This window comes from Microchirus variegatus (assembly GCF_963457635.1).
Source record: "Microchirus variegatus genome assembly, chromosome: 8".
In the NCBI taxonomy this organism is placed as follows: Eukaryota; Metazoa; Chordata; class Actinopteri; order Pleuronectiformes; family Soleidae; genus Microchirus; species Microchirus variegatus.
In genome coordinates this window covers 17,437,740-17,457,775 of record NC_139809.1, presented here as the reverse complement: position 1 = coordinate 17,457,775, position 20,036 = coordinate 17,437,740, and the positions used below count along the sequence as shown (strand labels likewise).

Below are 20,036 nucleotides of genomic sequence, written 5' to 3'. Positions count from 1 at the left end.
CTCCTCCTCCTCCTCCACTCTTGTCATTCACCCTGCAGAAGTGTCTGCCTTGAAACAACACGTAGCCTGAGGCTCAGAGAAACGGCAACAGCCTCCACAGACGCTGAAGAAGTCCACACTGACCATGTTTTTTTTATATTTCTGACACATATTTAGCTTTGCTGGATTTATTTTTGATTTCGGCGCTCCGGTATTTTTTGATGCTCATGTAACACACCGGAGTTTCAGTTTATATAAACAGGAAAAAAATAAATAAACTGAGGGAGTCTGACATATAAAAGGATTTTATTGAGTTTTAATGGCCATTTCAGGCAAGAACCTGCAGTTAAATATATAATAATTACGTTTTATAGGGTCCTAATAATCTGTAACCACCTGTTTTGATCTGAATAGGCTGCAACTTTGGCTGCAACAATTATTCAGTTATCAATTGATGAAATTGCCACATATTTTTATAATCAAAAACTGAAATGACATTATAGTGTTGGTTTGTGGATATAAACATTTATTTTTGGATGCCACCATTCTTGAAATCATGTTCTGTCATTTTATAGACCAAACATCAATTAATCAAGTCAATAATCAACACATTAATCAATAATTAGTGGCAGCCATCTTGGCAACATTTCTGTTGTTTGCTAACTGGAGTGAGCAGCACAGATGTAGATCGAGGTGTTGCAGATGAAAAATGGAACATAACGGAGGTTCCATTGAACACATTTTGGTTTTGAATGCGACAATTGAACTGTTCACGTAGCACAAACACGTGTTGTAAGTGAGTTAGCTGTTGAGCAGAGTTTGAGATGCTCTGTTTTGTACAACATGAACGGAAGAAAACAATCTCTTTTAGCTTTTTTAGCTAGTATGGAGCTGTGTATCAGCTAATTGCTTACCACTCTTGCAGTTCAGTCTCAAATAAACCCTGAGCACCCTAGCTACCTTGTGTTAGCTCATACTAACTTAATTCAGAGAAAATAAGTGAAAACGAGTTATCATGAATGGTAACTGTTGTTTTTGCTTATATTTTTGAACTTACTAGCTCTAGATAGCTCATGCTAACTGGGCCAGCTCTAACTATGGCATGCTCATGAGCACACACTAGCTCTAAATAGTAAAAAAAAACAAATGTTTAAAGGTGCATTATGTAATAAATCTAAAGCAACTGGCCATAAAATCCTCCTAATATGTCACAGAGACTCAGGAATAATGTTCATATAACAAACTGAACTCACCAACAACAACAAAAATATTTTGCAGACTGCAAATCATGTTTATGTTTTGAAATCATGTTTTGGCGTCATGTGGCGCCACCTACCGCCGTCTACCAATCATTGCAGTCAGTAGAGTCTCAGCTGCCGAGCAACCACGGGTTGCCAGTTACGTCAGAAAACGAAACATAAAGGACCTAGGTATTTAGAATTTTAATGTAGTAACAGTATTTGGCCACATTCTTACATATGGCACCTTTAAATTTCCACCTCTTTTTTCACAAAGTTAGCGTGCTAACTAACTAGCCATAGCTTAGCTGCTCCAGTTTGTACAAATAACTGCAACATCGCAGTGAACTGAACCGAGCAAGAACTATGTTTTGTGGCACAAAATGGACACAGAAGAAATGTAATAATGAATTCTTAATGTTGTTTTTACCTCAGGTTTGACAAACTCAGATTACAGCAGTTGGCATCAGAAACACTGATTTTATTGACAGCTTGATTATATGTTGTTGGTTTTTTTTTTATGGAAAAACTGTCAAATCATTGTTTTGACGACTCAAAAACACCCACACACACAGTTTCACTCCTTTTTTCTTAAAAACATGCCTTTTTTTTATTTTGTCTTCTGCTCCTCAGGCTAAAATGTTGTGCACGTACACACCAGGTTGTGTGTGTGAAAGATGTGTGTGTTTCCCACCTCAGGTCACCAAGGTCCATGTGGTTTTTCTGATGAGCTCGGGCCAGATCTTTTTCTTAAATCTCCACAAACTCCTTTCAAGCACTTTGTGTGTCTGGAAACCTGAAGCTAAAAGTCAGATAGAGAGATGTGACTATTTGCCATTTTCTTATCATGTTTACTTTTATATATATTTATTCTGCCACTTCATCACTGTCGCTTCGTCACATCTGAGCCTCACGCTGACTTCCTGTTCCGTCTTCTCATCCGTATTCTGGTGGGGGTTTCTGGGAGGACTAAGGCAGTGACAAAAACAGCGAGGACTTCCAAACACTTGATAACGTCGCAAACCATTGTTATTGATCAAAACAGACTCTCACATAATAATACATAACTAGATATTAATCAAGATTTGAGGTAAAAGGGCATCAATTTAGATTTGTAATGTGTTCTTACGCAATCCTACAGGTGTTGACGCTAACGCATGACGCGTTTCCATGACGACTGACCGTAAAAAGACGAGCGTGACGTCACGTTTACGTGACTCCCGATTGTTACAATGAGTCTCTAAAGTAACGCAGTTTTTCACCGGAGTCCTGGCACCGTTTACCAGTTAGCGCCGTTAGCTCCTTTAGCGCCATTAGCGTGCCTACAGTCGAACTGGAGCTGTCTGTTTATTATTTAACGAAAAGAGCAGCAACGCTACAAATAACCAGCGTACCTGTGTACTGCGTATGTGTGCCTCTGTTTTTAAAGTTTAGCGCTACTTTAGAGACTCATTTTAACAATCTGGTGTCACGTAAACATGACGTCTGTCGCCTTTTTCCGCTCAGTCGTCATGGAAACATGCGATAACGCCAACCCCCCGATTTGTGTCGCTAGAAGTTTAACAAATAACTGTTTGTATGACTAAGGGCCAATTCCAATTCCTATCTTAACCCTCAATCTTAACCCTTAATCTTAACTGGTTATTTTGTCACTTAGAAATGGGACACCCCTTAAATGCAGATACGTCTTCAGACTGTAGGGGGCAGAATAACGTGAAAGCTGCGTCCAGTCTGTCAACTCCAAAAAAGAAGAAGAAGAACACATTTACGTCAGGATTATTTATTACGATCCGTTTGTCAGTCAAGTTATTAGGTTGTCAGTTAGTTATAAGATGATACTCATACAAATACCACAACCACTGACATATTCAGCTGACAGTTACCACACACCACGACTTATTGAAAAGTAAACCATAGCAAACGATCGCTTGTCCGCACCGGCCGGCTATTGACGAAAGATCGTAAAATAAAAACAAATGTTGACGTCAGTAATCCATAATATGGGCCTAAACTAAGATAATACAATGGTTTTCATCATTTTTAAATCTCTATTAACAAAGAAAATATTTAATTTGAATCGCACTCTCTTCGCTGCTTAAGATGCCATCTTTCTTATGTCGAAACGCAATGCATTCTGGGTAGCCCTTGCTCCCAAGGGTGGGGTCTCGGAAAATCTCAATATTGAGGGTGATACAGCCCTTAAACTTGACCCTCAACTTAATTTTTCTGAGAATCGGGACAGCACTTGCACTAGAGGGAGAGCACATTTTTGAGATTGAGGGTTCAGCAAGGAATTGGAATTCACCCTTAATGTGAAACATTACCCTCACATCCCTTGTTTTTTGCATTATTTACACCCCTCAGTTAGTTGTACTTTAACCAGTGGAGTTGTAAACCGTCCTGTGGTGAAGCTGCTGGTGCCTTGTGTTCCCATAGAAACCTCTGACTGGTGAATACGTGCTATTTTGATAAAGAACCATGTGTTCTGTCTGAAGGCAAAGTAAATACTCAATTACCACAATTACCCTAAAAAGTACCAAGTGTACCGAGCTTGTGTTCAATGATGAACTGATTACGCAGTCAAAGTCACAGTGACCTCATATCCTGTCATCATTTCAGGAGTTAGAATTCATGACAACATTGCACACAAACATATTTTACTACAGCAATAACTGGAATTTCAAAATGACATTTTCAGTTTTTTTTGTACAGATGCAATAGTAAATGGCCTCAAATTATTTGCTTTTCCTCGTAAACTGGAATTGTTTTTTCCTGCGCTGTTGTTGCAGTCGGGGAGCTCTTGTCATGCCGTGAAAACGTTATTGTAAGAAACACACGAGCCGCTCTCTCTGGGGAACTCAGCCACGTGGATCCGAGACTCAGCGCCAGCCGAGCCTGCAGGGTTACACGAGAAGACAAGTCAGCAGACATGTCGCTGAGATGTGGGATATTTGCCGGGACGCATGAGGCATGAAATGCTTGTGAAAGTATAATTAATAAGGAAAGTGAGCAGGAGCGAGGCGACTAAGGCGAGGAGGGAATAAGTGGGAAACATCAGTTGATGGCTTTGTGTGCGGCTGGAAACAGATGGAAAAATCCAGATTTGTCTCGAAGAACTTGCTAAATGACGCGACCTTTACGTTTTTTTGCTAAACGCGTTCAAATATTGAGACGGCGTGGACGTTTCCTTTTGTGCCTGACAGGTGTTTTTTGTTGTTGTTGTTTTTTTAAGATTAAAGCATGAATTTCTTGTCTTTGCTGTCAAGCATCGCCATGATTTCATCAGCTTTAACTGTAAATTTCACATTTAATTATCTATATTTGTTGACGTTTCACAGGCTTCAACTGTGATAAGTCACGATATAATACTGTATTTTTGTATTTTATTGTATATTTATTATGGAGTGCTAAATTTTTGACCATGACATAAAGTATGTATGCCCTACCAGTCATAACTACTGTGACATTGTAGTTAAATACAGTTTTCTTGCAGTATAAATACTGCTAAATCACAGTAATATACTGTGTGTCATAAGTACTGTTCGGTTAGTTACTCATAACTACTATTAATGTATCGTTAAATACAGTTTTCTTGCAGTATAAATACTGCTTACCACGGAAAAATACTGTGTGCCATCAGTAATTTGAGGTAAAAGTAAAATACAGTATTTCTACAATGCAAATACTGCTAAATCACAGTAATATACTGTGTGTCATGAGTACTGTTCGGTAAGTTAGTCATAACTACTATTAATTTATCGTTAAATACAGTTTTCTTGTAGTATAAATACTGCTAACCAAGGAAAAATACTGTGTGCCATCAGTAATTTTACGTAAAAGTAAAATACAGTATTTCTACAATGCAAATACTGCTAAATCACAGTAATATACTGTGTCATCAGTAATTTGAGGTAAAAATAAAATACAGTATTTCTACAATACAAATACTGCTAAATCACAGTAATATACTGTGTGTCATAAGTACTGTTCGGTTAGTTTGTCCTAACTACTATTAATGTATTGTTAAATACAGTTTTCTTGCAGTATAAATACTGCTAACCACGGGAAAATACTGTGTGCCATCAGTAATTTGAGGGAAAAGTAAAATACAGTATTTCTACAATACAAATTACTGCTAAATCACAGTAATATACTGTGTGTCATAAGTACTGTTCGGTTAGTTAGTCATAACTACTATTAATGTATCGTTAAATACAGTTTGTTTTCTTGCAGTATAAATACTGCTAACCATGGAAAAATACTGTAATTTGAGGTAAATATAAAATACGGTATTTCTACAATACAAATTACTGCTACATCACAGTAATATACTGTGTGTCATAAGTACTGTTCGGTTAGTTAGTCATAACTACTATTCATTTATCGTTAAATACAGTTTTCTTGCAGTATAAATACTGCTAACCACAGAAAAATACTGTGTGCCATCAGTAATTTGAGGTAAAAGTAAAATACAGTATTTCTACAGTATAAATACTGTTAAATCACAGTAATATTACGTGTGTCTTAACTACTGTGAGGTTAGTCATAACTACTATTAATTTATCGTTAAATACAGTTTTCTTGCAGTATAAATACTGTTAAATCACAATACTAGTTTGTGTTTGAGGTTGCAATTAAATAAAGTATTTATACAGTAAAATAGCCATGGTAAACAGCTGTTAATTTACTATAATAGTGATACAGTTAACTGTGGTAAAAATACAGTATGTAGTATAAAGAAACTAATAGCCTGTATTTTATTGTGAAAACATAATCACATTTGTTAAAGTCTTAGAATAAAGCCTTTATTTGTTGTTAAAAAACATTACGGCACCATTGGTGTCAAGAATTTGAGAGGAAACAGAAACAGAATCTTCTGTCAACATGACATCAGGGTTAAAGTAAAAACTCAGTTTAAGGGACTCAGTTTTGGCTATGGATTACACAGTGAAAGTACCTGTGCATGAAAGTACCCAACATACTTAGTCCAATGAAATGGAACGACTTTTAAAAATAAACAAATAACGTACATTTTTGTTGTCCAAAGTGAACGTGGACACTGTGGATTACTCAATACGTAGTGCTCGACAAAACGGAAATAGGACTGCTTGGTTTGGACGGTTTCGTATCAATGTACCGTAATGGCGGGAATATGGGAGCACGTCACAGTTAGGAATGGTCCGAGGAACTGCTGTGGTGTCTCGTGAGAACTGCCGGAATGCAAATTGAAAAATTAAAATTAAAACTAAACTAAATGTGGTAGTACCGGTCCACTTCAACCACTGTTCCGCAGACTTCTCCGTCTTCCATTCCGCATGTTCCTCTGCTTCCCCCCACAACTGCTGATGTCTGTTGTGAGTTTGTGTTGAGTCTTTTGGGCCACCGTAGGGACCCCAAACTAGCATTTTAGGTCTTCCAAAAGACTAAACTCAGCAGTTACACTGGTCATCTCTCGCCTTGACTACTTCAATGCCCTGCTAACGCGCCTGGTCTTCAGTCGGCCTAAAAGGGCACACCTCTGTTCTTTCAGATCCACTGGCTAGCCTTAGCCACCCCTGCATCAAATTCAAATCACTGATACTAGCCTACAAAGTGCTTCATAGGTCTGCTCCCACCTACTTAAATCCTCTCCTAGCGGCTCATGTAACCCATCGACGACTCCGTTCATCAGAGGATCGTCGTCTGACGATGCCAACACGCCGCACAAGACAATCCAGACTCTTTTCATGTGCCGTTCATCGCTGTTGGAATGACCTAGCGAGCGCTACCAGAACACGGGCGATATCCCTGTCTTCAAGAAGCTCTTGAAGATCCAGCTGTTCCAAGATCATCTTCTGGCCTACCACTTTCTTAACCCCCTCCCCTGTCCACTGGTCCTATTTCGTGGATTTCTTTCCAAGACTTCTTCTATGTAGCTTATTCCTCTTTTGCAAGTCTGCTAAATGCTAAAAGTGTAAATGTAAACGCTTCCCCCACAAATGCTGATTTCTGTTGTGGCTTTTGCCTTCGTGTTGACTCTTTTGGGCCCCGAACTCGCATTTTAGGTCTTCCAAAAGACTCTGGCCAATGTCCTACCATTTATTACAGAAAATGTCGCTGGACAAGTGCAGAATATGAAGGCAAAGTGTGCGTCTGATACTTTTTTTTTTTTCCTTTTTGTCCGCCTCCACTCGTGAACTACAGGAAGTGTTATATTAAGCGCTTCTCGTGGACCAGAGGGAAATGCAGCAACAGTGTTAGCGCTCGTTCCCTCCTACACTCGTCTCGGGTACAATCTGCCTTCTCCGAGGTGCAGCTGCCTGTAATTGACACATTTTCAAAACGGAGGCGAGTCGACTCTTAAAAGTGAACAGATGCCGACAGTGAGGAGAGGATGTCTTAAAAATGGGCAGTAAATGAAAATGTGCTGAAAGCTAACAGTGGAAGCCTCTCTCATAATGACTTGATTAATCGTTGGACTTATTGGAGGATCAATTCCGTCGATATCCGCCCGACAGTCGGCGTCACCCCCAAGCCATTAGAGGATTTAGTTAAGAAAACTATCAAGGACACTTCAGTAAGAGTCTGTATATTTCACTTTTGTTTTTCAATTTCATGCCCAAGCAGTCAATCCATGTTGCAGGGCATATTGCAGCATTCAGTCTGTGCAAGATTTATAGGAGCAATATAAGCACTAACTCCCACCTAATGTCAGCGGTCCCTCCTCTGTCTCCGCGCACTCAGAGCCGTTTCACTTGTGTCACTTTCACATCTCGGGTTTATGTGTCTCCACTGTATGACCACAGGGAAACTCTGTGCTGCTGCTGCTGCTGCACAAAAACACCTCACTTACACTCAGAAATACTCAGGGCCTGATATCTCCATTTTCTGCATTTTCAATTTTTAGATAACATTTCCATCTGTTTGGAGTGAACAGTTTTGACGTAAACAAAGTGAATGTGAAGCATCTTTTTTCTTTTTGTGGAAGGGTTGCCAGTTTGAGTCGGTACCCAACTCCCATTGAGTACCTTGGTGGCTGCTCACTGCTTTTAATTCCAGGAAGGTTCCTCATCAAGGACGGGTTAAATTAAGATAAAGAAGAATGAATAAAGGCAGAGGCGATTCTAGAGTCTGTAGGGGCCCTACACAAAAATTCCCAGGGGGCCCTTCCTTCCAACCAGTGTTCATCACCATTATGTTACAAATAATCTGACACCAACGAAAAATGTATGAGTTCAAAATATTTTTTTTTTTCAAAATGAATGAAATGACATGTAAAACCCTTGTAATTAAAAAGTATGTGAAAATATAAATGTAAAGAACAATAAAATACTGTAAATAGCTTTTTATAAACTATATAAATTTATAAAAAAAATACATTACACTGTAAAGAACCCACATTATAAAACAATATAAATATATAGAACAATAAAATACTGTAAATAACTGGAAAAAAAACATATATAAACTGAGTAAAAAAGATCTGCATTACACTGTAAATAATCCTCTTAATTTTCCAACTTGCAGAACGATAACTTCACACAGGTTAAAGTGAGGTGGGGCCCCTTTAGGGAGGTTTCCTACTGAGATGTCATTGCAAATCGCCCATTGTTTTTTAAGGGGGACGGGGAGGTGGCTGCTCACTGCACATTTCAGTAAAAACAGCCCTCAGGCTCCGAGTGTCAGGGGGCCCCCTATCAGCTCGGGGCCCCAAGCAGTTTGCCTACTTTGCCTGTTCACAAGCTGTGCCTCTGGATAAAGGGATTAACCCTAGAACACCATTGCCGAGCAAATATGTGATTTTCATGAAATTTAAGTTTTCATCTTCATTATTTATTTATTTTTAGAATTTGTTCCCAAATTCCTAATTTTCCAGTAATTTTGGAGCATTTTTATATGGTCACCTCATGATGCTTTTCTAGCGTAAGGTAAGGTTAGCGCACGTTAACGCATGACATGTTTCCATGACGACTGACCGGAAAAAGACGCGAAGGACGCCATGTTTACATGCTGCGACACCGGAGTCCAGGCACCGCTTACCAGTTAGCTCCGTTAGCTGCATTAGCTCCTTTTAGCGCCGGTTAGCGCTGACAGTGGAACTGGAGCGGTCTGTCTATCAAACTAAAAGAGCAGCACTTACAAATAACCAGCGTACCTGTGTACTGCGTATGTGTGCCTCTGTTTTTAAAGTTTAGGGTTACTTTAGAGACTCATTTTAACAATCAGGAGTCACGTAAACATGACGTCACGCGCGGTCAGTCGTCATGGAAACGCGGCATGCGTTAACGTGCGTTAGCGTTTGACAGCACTATATTTTACCAATGCTGGAACAGTGTATTATTAGATTGATTAGATTATTAGACTAGCCAGTAGGAGGCACCCTCTCAGTCTGTGATCGGCCGAGGCCTAGAGTAGAAATCTAGTTCTCTCTCAAATCGGAATTATTGGTCAATAAGTAAGTAAAAAAGAAGTTTCCTACCCTGCCTTTAAAGGGCCAGTGTCACACTGAGGGCAGTTCCACGTCAGAAACCTCATAAACTACCTCTAAGTACTTTCTTACTACTTAAAAATATGTGTCCAATTTGTCCAATCCCCAAATCTGCCTGTTTTAGGACTATCGGAGGAAAACCAGAAAAGCCACGCACACATGTGGAGAACATGCTAACGCCATGCAGAAAGGCCCTTCTCCAGATGTGGTGTATGTGTGTGCAGGCCTGGCAGGTATTCTGCATGGTTTAGACCAAAGTTTTGGGATCGGGAAAGTTCTGCTTCCATGTGACGAAGGCCTCAGAGTTGTCAGCCCCTGTGGGTTTAAAGACAGTCGAAGCACAGAGGGAGACAGAGACACGTGTGCAGAAGCTTTAAAACAATGCCGGGCAAATTAGTGTTGCTATCACGCTGCTATCACTTCCTTAACCCACAGTGCAAAGCTGCTGCATCAGCAGCCGACGCCGTGATGCGGCCGGTGGAGCCAATTAGTGCGCCGCTGATTCAATTTGCATCAGATTCTCACTCTGCTCAGAATCATAACTGAACACGTGAACGTGACGCATGTGATTATTAGATTCAGAGTGACTCACACTTTCTCACCGGCCTCTTTGTTCGACTTCAAATAACTTGTTATTGCACGCTTCTGCAGCTCTGCGATGGGAGGAATGTGTTTCATTTGTCGTGAACATAAATGCACGCCAGTGGAAGAAGAAGAAGCGACTTATTCTGCTCCAGATCTGCGTTCTCGCTGACGACAATAATCCCTCACCCTCTCGGTCCGTGGGCATAATTGCTCTGTTAAGGGTTCGCATCGCTGCAGTGTGAGTGCGATGTTTGGAGAACACAAAAACTGTTAATGTGAAAAGATACGTGCGCCGAGCATCCATTACCAAACCTCGGGGAAGCCATTACCTTCGCCTCTCACTGAGAATTACACAGACCTGGATCTGAGACTGACAAAAAAACAAGAAACACATTACTGTGTGTTATCTATCTAATGCCCCTTTTGCACCCACTGTACCATCCAACATTCTCTCCATCTATTTTCTTTGCCTCATCATTTTTTTTCTCTTCCCCTCCCTTTTATCACTTCCTCTCTTTTCTTGTACCTTCAGGGCCAGTATTGTCCAGAAGAGAATCATCTATTTCCAGGAAGAGGGTTCTCTCACCATTCGGCTTTGTGAGAAAGGTAATTACAGCTGCCCATCATTTCCTCCTCTCCCTCGTTGGCTGCTCATCTTTTTCATCCTTGACCGCTCATCATGGTGCCATTATACCTTGTTTTATCTGTTGTTTTTTCTTCTCCCCTCTCGGAGAGAACAGCTCCCACTCTTCGGTAATGTACTCCGACGACTGTGAAACTAACCGAGGGAGCAGGGAAAGCGGCAATGGCCATGATTTATGGAACTGGTGGGAGTCTGCGTGGAATTTAGATATTCATTTTGCCCGTCACTTCAGAGCAGCCGCAGAGTTTTTTTTTGCGTTACCTGCGGTTTCACAGCAACAGAAAAGCCTCCGACATACTGTGAGACCTCAGCGTTATCAGGAGATCATCATCAATCACACTGTGTGAGGTCCAACTCGGCTAAGATATCGAGTGTGACGACTGCAGACTGTATGACGCTAATTAATTTAAGTCATCAGCTACGTCATTAGCTTCAACGCAAGTTGGCAACAGTATGAGCTACGGTATTAGCTGCAATGCAAGTTACCAACATTTTCAGCTAAGTCATCAGCGACGTCATTATCTGCAACGCAAGTTAGCAGGATTATCTGCTAAGTCATCAGCTACGTCATTAGCTGCAACACAAGGTAGCAACGTTATCTGCGAAGTCATCAGCTAGGCCGTTAGCTGCAACGCAAGTTGACAACATTATCAGCCAAGTCATCAGCTACGTCATTAGCTGCAACAAAAGTTAGCAACACTATCTGCTAAGTCATCAGCTACGTCATTAGCTGCAACGTAAGTTGGCAGCATTATCTGCTAAGTCATCAGCTGTATAGGCAAGTTACCAACATTATCAGCTAAGTTATCAGCTACGTCATTAGCGGCAACGCAAGTTATCAACATTATCTGCTAAATCATCAGCTGCAATGCAAGTTAGCAACATTATCTGCTAAGTCATCAGCTGTAAGGCAAGTTAGCAACATTATCAGCCAAGTCATCAGCGACGTAATTAGCTGCAACAATAGTTACCAACATTTTCAGCTAAGTCATCAGCTACATCATTAGCTGCAACACAAGTTAGCAACGTTATCTTCGAGGTCATCATTTACGTCATGAGCTGCAACACTAGTTAGCAACATTACCTGCTAAGTCATCAGCTGTAAGGCAAGTTAGCAACATTATCAGCCAAGTCATCAGCGACGTAATTAGCTGCAACAATAGTTACCAACATTTTCAGCTAAGTCATCAGCTACATCATTAGCTGCAACACAAGTTAGCAACGTTATCTGCGAGGTCATCATTTACGTCATGAGCTGCAACACTAGTTAGCAACATTACCTGCTAAGTCATCAGCTGTAAGGCAAGTTAGCAACATTATCAGCCAAGTCATCAGCGACGTAATTAGCTGCAACAATAGTTACCAACATTTTCAGCTAAGTCATCAGCTACATCATTAGCTGCAACACAAGTTAGCAACGTTATCTGCGAGGTCATCATTTACGTCATGAGCTGCAACACTAGTTAGCAACATTACCTGCTAAGTCATCAGCTGTAAGGCAAGATAGCAACATTATCAGCTATGCCATTAGCTGCATCGGGAGATAGCAACATTACCTGCTAAGTCATCAGCTGCAACGCGCCAAAGTATCACTCTAGTGTTTACTTTGGGAGCTCTGCATGGATGGAGAACTGCAGCTACAGATACTTACAGATCGCCTGTAGTTGGTATCACTCCCGGAAATCCTGTCCTCAGCCTCAATATGAGCTAACAAGTCATCAAATTAGCGGCTTGTCATGTAAAAGTATCCCTGGAAGTAGTTCTCATCCATACGGAGTTCCAGAAGTAAACACTAATGCTTTGTATGTCAACTCCGGTGTGAATGCAGCATAATACAAACATAAAAGCATTCACAGGCTTATGATCTTTGATCATAACCTGTCGCACAGTATGAAGAAGAGACTCTGTTTATGAGCCACAGTCAACAAAATCACCACAATTCTATCACATTCACTTTCATCTTTTGTGTGGGACAGCCCAAAACTGGACCATGTATTGAATGAGGACTTGCAGCGACTGTACTCTCAGCTCTGACATTACACATTTGGACAAATGGTTTCTAAAACTTTATCTCCGGGGAATTTCATATTCATAAATTTCCCTCTCCTCATCAAAATCCAATTTTCCAGGCTATTATGCAGGCCAATCAAGCCGCACAGCTTCAATTTGGTGGCATAAGTTTGGCGCCGTCATTGCTCGACACATGCGGGCTGTAACGTCGTTGTCGACTGAGGATTTTATTCCAAATAATTTGGTGACTCATAAATATTCAAGGACTCCCCTTGACCTATCTTTGCAAAACACTGGTCGAGGGCAGCGTCTGAATATTTATGAGTCTGCATCAATGTTTATGTGTCATTTTAATAGGTCTTTGTTTCGTAGTTGCACTTGTGCGACATTCCCCCCGGTTCCAAATTGCCTTCAATCAGCTGGTAATTTATGCAGCTGTGTCAAAGCTCCCACACACACAAATGCAGACCTTTTTCGGAGTGTGTTAATACTTTAAATGTATATAATTTTGGGGTTTTTAACCTTTTAAACTTGTGAAAACAAGTTAAGTGAGTATAGGAAAAACCACACCTTAAGAATAAAGAGCAACATTATTAGCTAAGTCGTCAGCTGTAAGGCAAGCAAGCAACGTCATCAGTTATGTCATTAGCTGTAATGCTCGTTAACAACATTATCAGCTAAGTGGTCAGCTGTAAGACAACCAAGCAACATCATCAGTTACGTCATTAGCTGCAAAGCTAATTAGTAACATTAACAACTACATCATTAGCTGCAATGCTACTTAACGTTATCAGCTAAGTCATCAGGAGTAAGGCAAGTAAGCAATATGATCAGCTAAGTCATCAGCTGAAAGGCAAGTTAGCAACATTATCTGCCAGGTCATCAGCCGCAATGCTAGTTAGCAACATGTTCAGCTAAGTGGTCAGCTGTAAGGCAAGTAAGCAACGTCAACAGCTAAGTTGTCAGTTGTAAGGCAAGCAAGCAACATCATTAGTTATGTCATTAGCTGCAATGCTAGTTAGTAACATTGACAGCGACATCATTAGCTGCAATGCTAGTTAACAACATTATCAGCTAAGACATCAGCTGTAAGGCAAGTTAGCAATATTATCAGCTACGTCATCAGCTGAAAGGCAAGTTAGCGACATTATCTGCCAAGTCATTAGCTGCAATTTTATCAGTTAGTCATCAGCTGTAATGCAAGTTAGCAATATTATCAGCTACGTCATCAGCTGAAAGGCAAGTTAGCGACATTATCTGCCAAGTCATCAGCCGCAATGCTAGTTAGCAACATTTTCAACTAAGTGGTCAGCTGTAAGGCAAGTAAGCAATGTCATCAGTTACGTCATTAGCTGCAATGCTAGTTAACATTATCAGCTAAGTCATCAGTTGCAATGCTAGTTAGCAACAATATTACAATTGCTAACATTGAAGTGAAACTTTTAAAGGTTACGAGTGTATGAAAAACCACACCTTAAGAATAAAGAGTCTACAAGTTAAAATAATAGACTCCATGAAAAATTCCATGTTTCCTCTTTAAATCTTTTACATATTGTGCGCATGTATTTGTACGTTGTGTCTCCGTCCAGAGCGCGTGTTCGGTGAAGCCACAGAAACTCCTGCCATGGAATGCTGCGCCTGTGGAACAGCCAAGTACAGGCTCACCTTCTACGGCAACTGGTCGGAGAAAGTGCATCCAAAAGATTATCCAAGTGAGTTCATGTGGTGAATGCACAGATCACACTCTCTGCAGATGATAGTGTATAATAACCACACGAGCATGTGTACAGAGCACGCAGAACTGCTGTGGTTATGCTGTCGTGGAAATTAGTCTCGGTAGAGAATGAGACATAAACATGGTGGACAGGTGTAGATGAGTTTAATACAGAAGCACAGGTCACTTTGCCCCCAGCGTAATAAGAGGAAACAGCTCAAATTGATTGCATCTATGACCACAGGAAGGCAATTTGGGCGTTCATTGTCTTGCCAGAGGACAAACTTGTTTTAGAGTTTAGAAAGTGGGAGCCCATTTTTTAAAGATGGCAAACTATGTGGACCCAAATCACAAGGAAAACTGTGACAAGAGCAAATGTGTGCATGGTGTAGCAACCGATTTACAGCCATATCTGTAACAGCTAACGTCTTTTTGGATTGGTAAGTGAATCATTCCTGATAAATATTTGGCAAATTAATTAAAACCTTACTTTTTAAGATTGGGAGAATTCTGAGATTGTCCTCCAATAAAACGTACACACAGGAATTGCAACCTATATATAGATATAGATATAGATATAGATATAGATATACAGTGCCCCCTAGTGGTAGTATAAATGTCAATGGCTGACACGGGTTTGACTCCCATGTTAGACATTTACACACGATCATTTTTACTAACTTGAATTGTTACTAATTTAAATGTTACAAACTAAAGTTTTTTTACTGTTAATTTTGACTAACAATTTTTTTTACGAACTTTTTTTTTTTACGAACTGAATTTTTTCAACGAACTAAATATTTTTACTCACTTCATTTTGTTTTACTGACTTTTTTTTTTTTTTACCAACTTTTGCTAACTTAAATTTTTACTTCCTAACCGTATGTTTTTTGTCCTAACCCTAACCTCAGTAACACTTTTACACTTATACTACCACTAGGGGCGCCAATTTTAATAACGTACCTTTAGGTTGTATTCAGAAGTTGGAACAAATCAACCCATATTTACGATTCAGAACCTAAAACAAAATCTCTCGTGTCTCTTTGGGAATCACTGAATCTAGGATGGAAAAGCCAATTCAGCATTTTTAGTCGGTGTTAGCATCGTCTGTTGTAGCTGCACTTGATCAGAAGATGAAAAAAGGAAAAGCAATGGATTCCAGATCATGAGGGCACACAGCAAGGATGTTTGGTGCATTTGAGATGTTTGGTGCATTGGTAGTGACACCTAGTTTGAATATTGGTGTATATTGGTGTAATTTTGGTAGATTCAGACGTCCTCATGAGAACCTTCTGTCCCTCCCAGGACGAGCCAATCACTGGTCAGCGCTCATCGGCGCGTCCCACTCCAGAAGCTACGTGCTGTGGGAGTACGGCGGCTACGCCAGCGAGGGCGTGCGTCAGGTCGCCGAGCTCGGCTCGCCCATCAAGATGGAAGAAGAGATTCGACAAAAGGTAGAACTTTACGTTATTCGCTCGTCTTTACAGTTTTTTTTCGTCCCCTTATGTTCCACTTAAAACACAAGGATTAAATCTTGTCCAAGTCCAGGAATAGAACAGTCCAGACATTCACCCGCGCACATTCAGCCAAGTGTCAATTCAGCTGCTCATTAAATGTATTTGTCGAGGGCGGTTGCGGCAAACTGAGAGGTTAATGACAGGCTGAGCTGATAAAAATATGAACACACACACACACACACAGAGACAACGCATTTATATAGCAACACAGCTGTTCATCATCTTGTTATGGTGGATTCTGAATTTTGGAATTCAGTCAACTCTGCCTAAGGGGATGTATGTGTGTGTGTGTGTGTGTGCTCTTACTTAAACACACCTCGTTCACTTATTTTTAAACCGTGTTGCGGGGGCAGCAGCCTCAGCCTAAGCAGACTCCATATAATTCTATAATACTGTATTAATTCAAACACCGATAAATAAAGTTTCATCCTTTGCTGCAGTGACACGGTTGAGCCTTCAATCGTCATCTCTTTTGATAATCGATTAACAGGTTTTTCTGATCGTTTCCGCTTCTTACATGTGAATATTCTTTGCTTTCTTTGCTCCCCGTAAAACAAAGAATCGTATTTTGACATTTTCAGAACATCGTCATAATTTTTTATGGACCAATTACACAATTAATTGAGAAAATGTATCTCGGAAAGACTTGAAATTTACCATCATAATAGTCGGCATCGCCCTGAACAAGGATCCGTTGAAAATATTTGCAAACCTCTTAAGGAATAATTTTAATGAATTTTTGAAATTCAGGAAATGATCCATTTGCCCTGATGTACTTTGACAGTGAGCTGACTTCAGTCTCAAAAACAACAAGTATCTCGGAATGACTTGAAATTTACCATCATAATAGTCGGCATCACCCTGAACAAGGATCCGTTGAAAATATTTGCAAACCTCTTAAGGAATAATTTTAATGAATTTTTGAAATTCAGGAAATGATCCATTTGCCCTGATGTACTTTGACAGTGAGCTGACTTCAGTCTCAAAAACAACAAGTATCTCGGAATGACTTGAAATTTACCATCATAATAGTCGGCATCACCCTGAACAAGGATCCATTGAAAATATTTGCAAACCTCTTAAGGAATAATTTTAATTAATTTTTGAAATTCAGGAAATGATAAATTTGCCCTGATGCACTTTGACAGTGAGCTGACTTTCTTCACAAAAACAAAAAGTATCTCGGAATTACTTGAAATGTACCATCATAATAGTCGACAGCGCCCTGAACAAGGATCCGTTGAAAATATTTGCAAACCTCTTAAGGAATATTTTTAATGAATTTTTTGAAATTCAGGAAATGATCCATTTGCCCTGATGCACTTTGACAGTGAGCTGACATTTAAAAAAAAAAAAACGAAAAGTGCCTGACTCCATCTCTGTTCAGCCCTACTTGTGTAAAAGCTAACACACTAACATTCTGTGATGCTCAGAAACCTTTCGTTCCCCCCTCTTGTTTTGATTGTACAGTTATTCTGCAAATGCAGCATGAGCATCTTCCCTCGCTCTCACACACACACACACACAGACACACACACACACAGAAAGTTGTGTGCTGGCCATTTGTGAGAGTGGACAATAGTTTGTTGTTAGTGGGCTGTCACTGGTGGTGTGTGTGCCTGTCAGTTCAGGTTTGGGCTGTTGTGCAGAGACATTAGCGGCTGACAGACAGCCCTAACTCCTCTCTTGGCCAGGGCTCCGTCTGTCTCCGTGGTTAATAACTACTTCGACACAATGGAAGCTTCAGCCCGTTTCATAGCCGAAATGAGACGGCTCGATTGTGTGTATACTGTGGACTGGATGGAATGTTAGCTCCTGACGTGTCAAAAAAGAAGCAGCTTGATCGTACAACGGTGCACTGGAATGTCTGCTGTTATTACAGTTTTTTGCACAAACAGGCATTTGGGCATCTGTGAGCTAAAACTGCTGTCCCAAAACTAAGATTTTCACTTGTCATCGTAGTTGGCAGTATAGTAATGAGATATTTGATTACGAGAAAGATATTTTAGCAGTGTTGTAATGACATCAGTGACCTCTAAGTCTTGAACGAGAACTTACTGTATGAAGTTAGCGGTTGTGTTTCACCAACAGTGCAAGATTTTCATTGACATAAAGCAGCATATCATCAGCAAATGATCACATCATCACCCTTCATGATCTAAGAAGTTAGAAATAGTTTTGTGCTCTGTTCCTTACATTAAGTAAAAGCTATGATTTTCACTGGTAATCGTAGTTGGCGGTACGGTATTTTGGCATCATATTATTTCCAATTTTCCAATTGTCTTTACACAAACGCGCAAAACAAAATCACTTTAAAATAACAAAAAAAATTTGGTTGAAACATTTGACATTAAGTATTATTAATAATTCAAGAACGTTAGTTGTCTTTGCTGTGGTGTAGTGACATCACTGACCTCTGGGTGGCACTCCTTCTGTGAAGTCTTGAACCAGAGCTTAGCTTACAAAGTTAGCGGTTGTGTTTCACCAAGAGTGCAAGATTGTCCAAAATATAGAGCAGCATATCATCAGCAAATCATCAAATCTGCATTATTTTTAAAGTTTTGTGCTTTGTTGTACCTTACATTAAGTAAAAACTCTGATTTTCACTTATAGTCAGAGTTGGTGGTACAGTAATTTGACATATTATTTCCAATTTTGAAAGTATTGACAAAACGTGCAAAACAAAACATTTGACATTCAATAGTGTCAATTATTCAAGAAAGTCAATGTCTCAGCTGTGATGTAGTGACATCAGTGCCCTCTAGGGGGCAGTCCTTTTGTGAAGTCTTATGCTTAGCACGTCTGTTTCACTCCATTTATATAGAGCAGCATATCATCAGCAAATGAGTACATCCACATTATCATTTAAAAACCTTTTATAATCAAAGTAAGTTTTTTTGCTTTGTTGTCACTCAGGTTAAGTAAAAACTATGATTTTTCCCTTTTGAGTAGTGTTTTCATTTGTTGCTTTGCACATACTTAATAGTATTTAATGGTATTTTTCCCCCTTATCTTATTTCTATTTTTCTAATTGTATGCTGCTAACATAACACTGTGAATGTCGTCATATGTGTGACAAAGGATTATCTCATGATATCTTATCTTATCAGTATTATTATTTAGTCAAGACAGACAATATATTAGCAGTGGTTTAGTGACAACAATGCTAAGATATTTTCTTCTATATAGAGCAGCATATCATCAGCAAATTATCACATATTTAAGCTATGGGTTAGTTTTTGTTGTTTTTGTTTTGTTGTCCCTTTTGTTAAGTAAAAACTATGATTTTCACTCATAGTCATAGTTGGCAGTCTAATAGTCTGCCATATTATTTCCAGTTTTAAAAGTGCAAGTTTTGAAGTAGTTATGTTAAAGATAGTTTTATTTTACTCAAGGACTTCAGACTTAAGACAAGCTGAACCACACACACACACACACACACACACACACACAGAGACACAGACAGGCACACACTCTTGAATTCACTGGGGCGTCCAGGTTCAGACCGGGTGAACATCGAAGCGGCTGCTGTAAAGGTGGGAAGCCGACATGGGTCAGTAATCCCTGTCTTAGCAGAGAATCCCGACCATCCGCAGGAGCAATCAGCTGTGGTGATGTGTGGACAAAGCCTTAAGACCGACCTCTCCAAACCCCAGCGTCGACCTCCGCCCGCTTCGCCCAAACTAACCCACGAGATAGAGACAGGCAGACAGGAAGGAGATGTGATGATACGACTACAAGTCAGAACATCTCTGTTTTAAAATAACTTCTCCATACCGGGGGCGCTGCAGAAACTCATCACGCCGCTCATAAAGTAATGAGTTTATTATGCAGATAATTATCAGATATTAAAGACACAATTTACTCTGGGAGCAAATATTTA

General features: G+C 39.9%; 1 protein-coding gene across 1 annotated transcript in view; it reads left to right on the top strand.

Moving 5' to 3' along the window:
- The window catches only part of LOC310930779 (spondin-1-like), a gene marked incomplete at its 5' end in the record, with an annotated part of 123,902 nt that overhangs the window by 32,925 nt on the left and 70,941 nt on the right, over positions 1–20,036 (top strand). Inside the window, 3 exons of the mRNA XM_083893823.1 lie at positions 10,802–10,875; positions 14,512–14,634; positions 15,942–16,090. Of these exons, the coding sequence (XP_083749949.1) occupies positions 10,802–10,875; positions 14,512–14,634; positions 15,942–16,090 (346 nt within the window). The remainder of the gene's footprint in view (positions 1–10,801; positions 10,876–14,511; positions 14,635–15,941; positions 16,091–20,036) is intronic.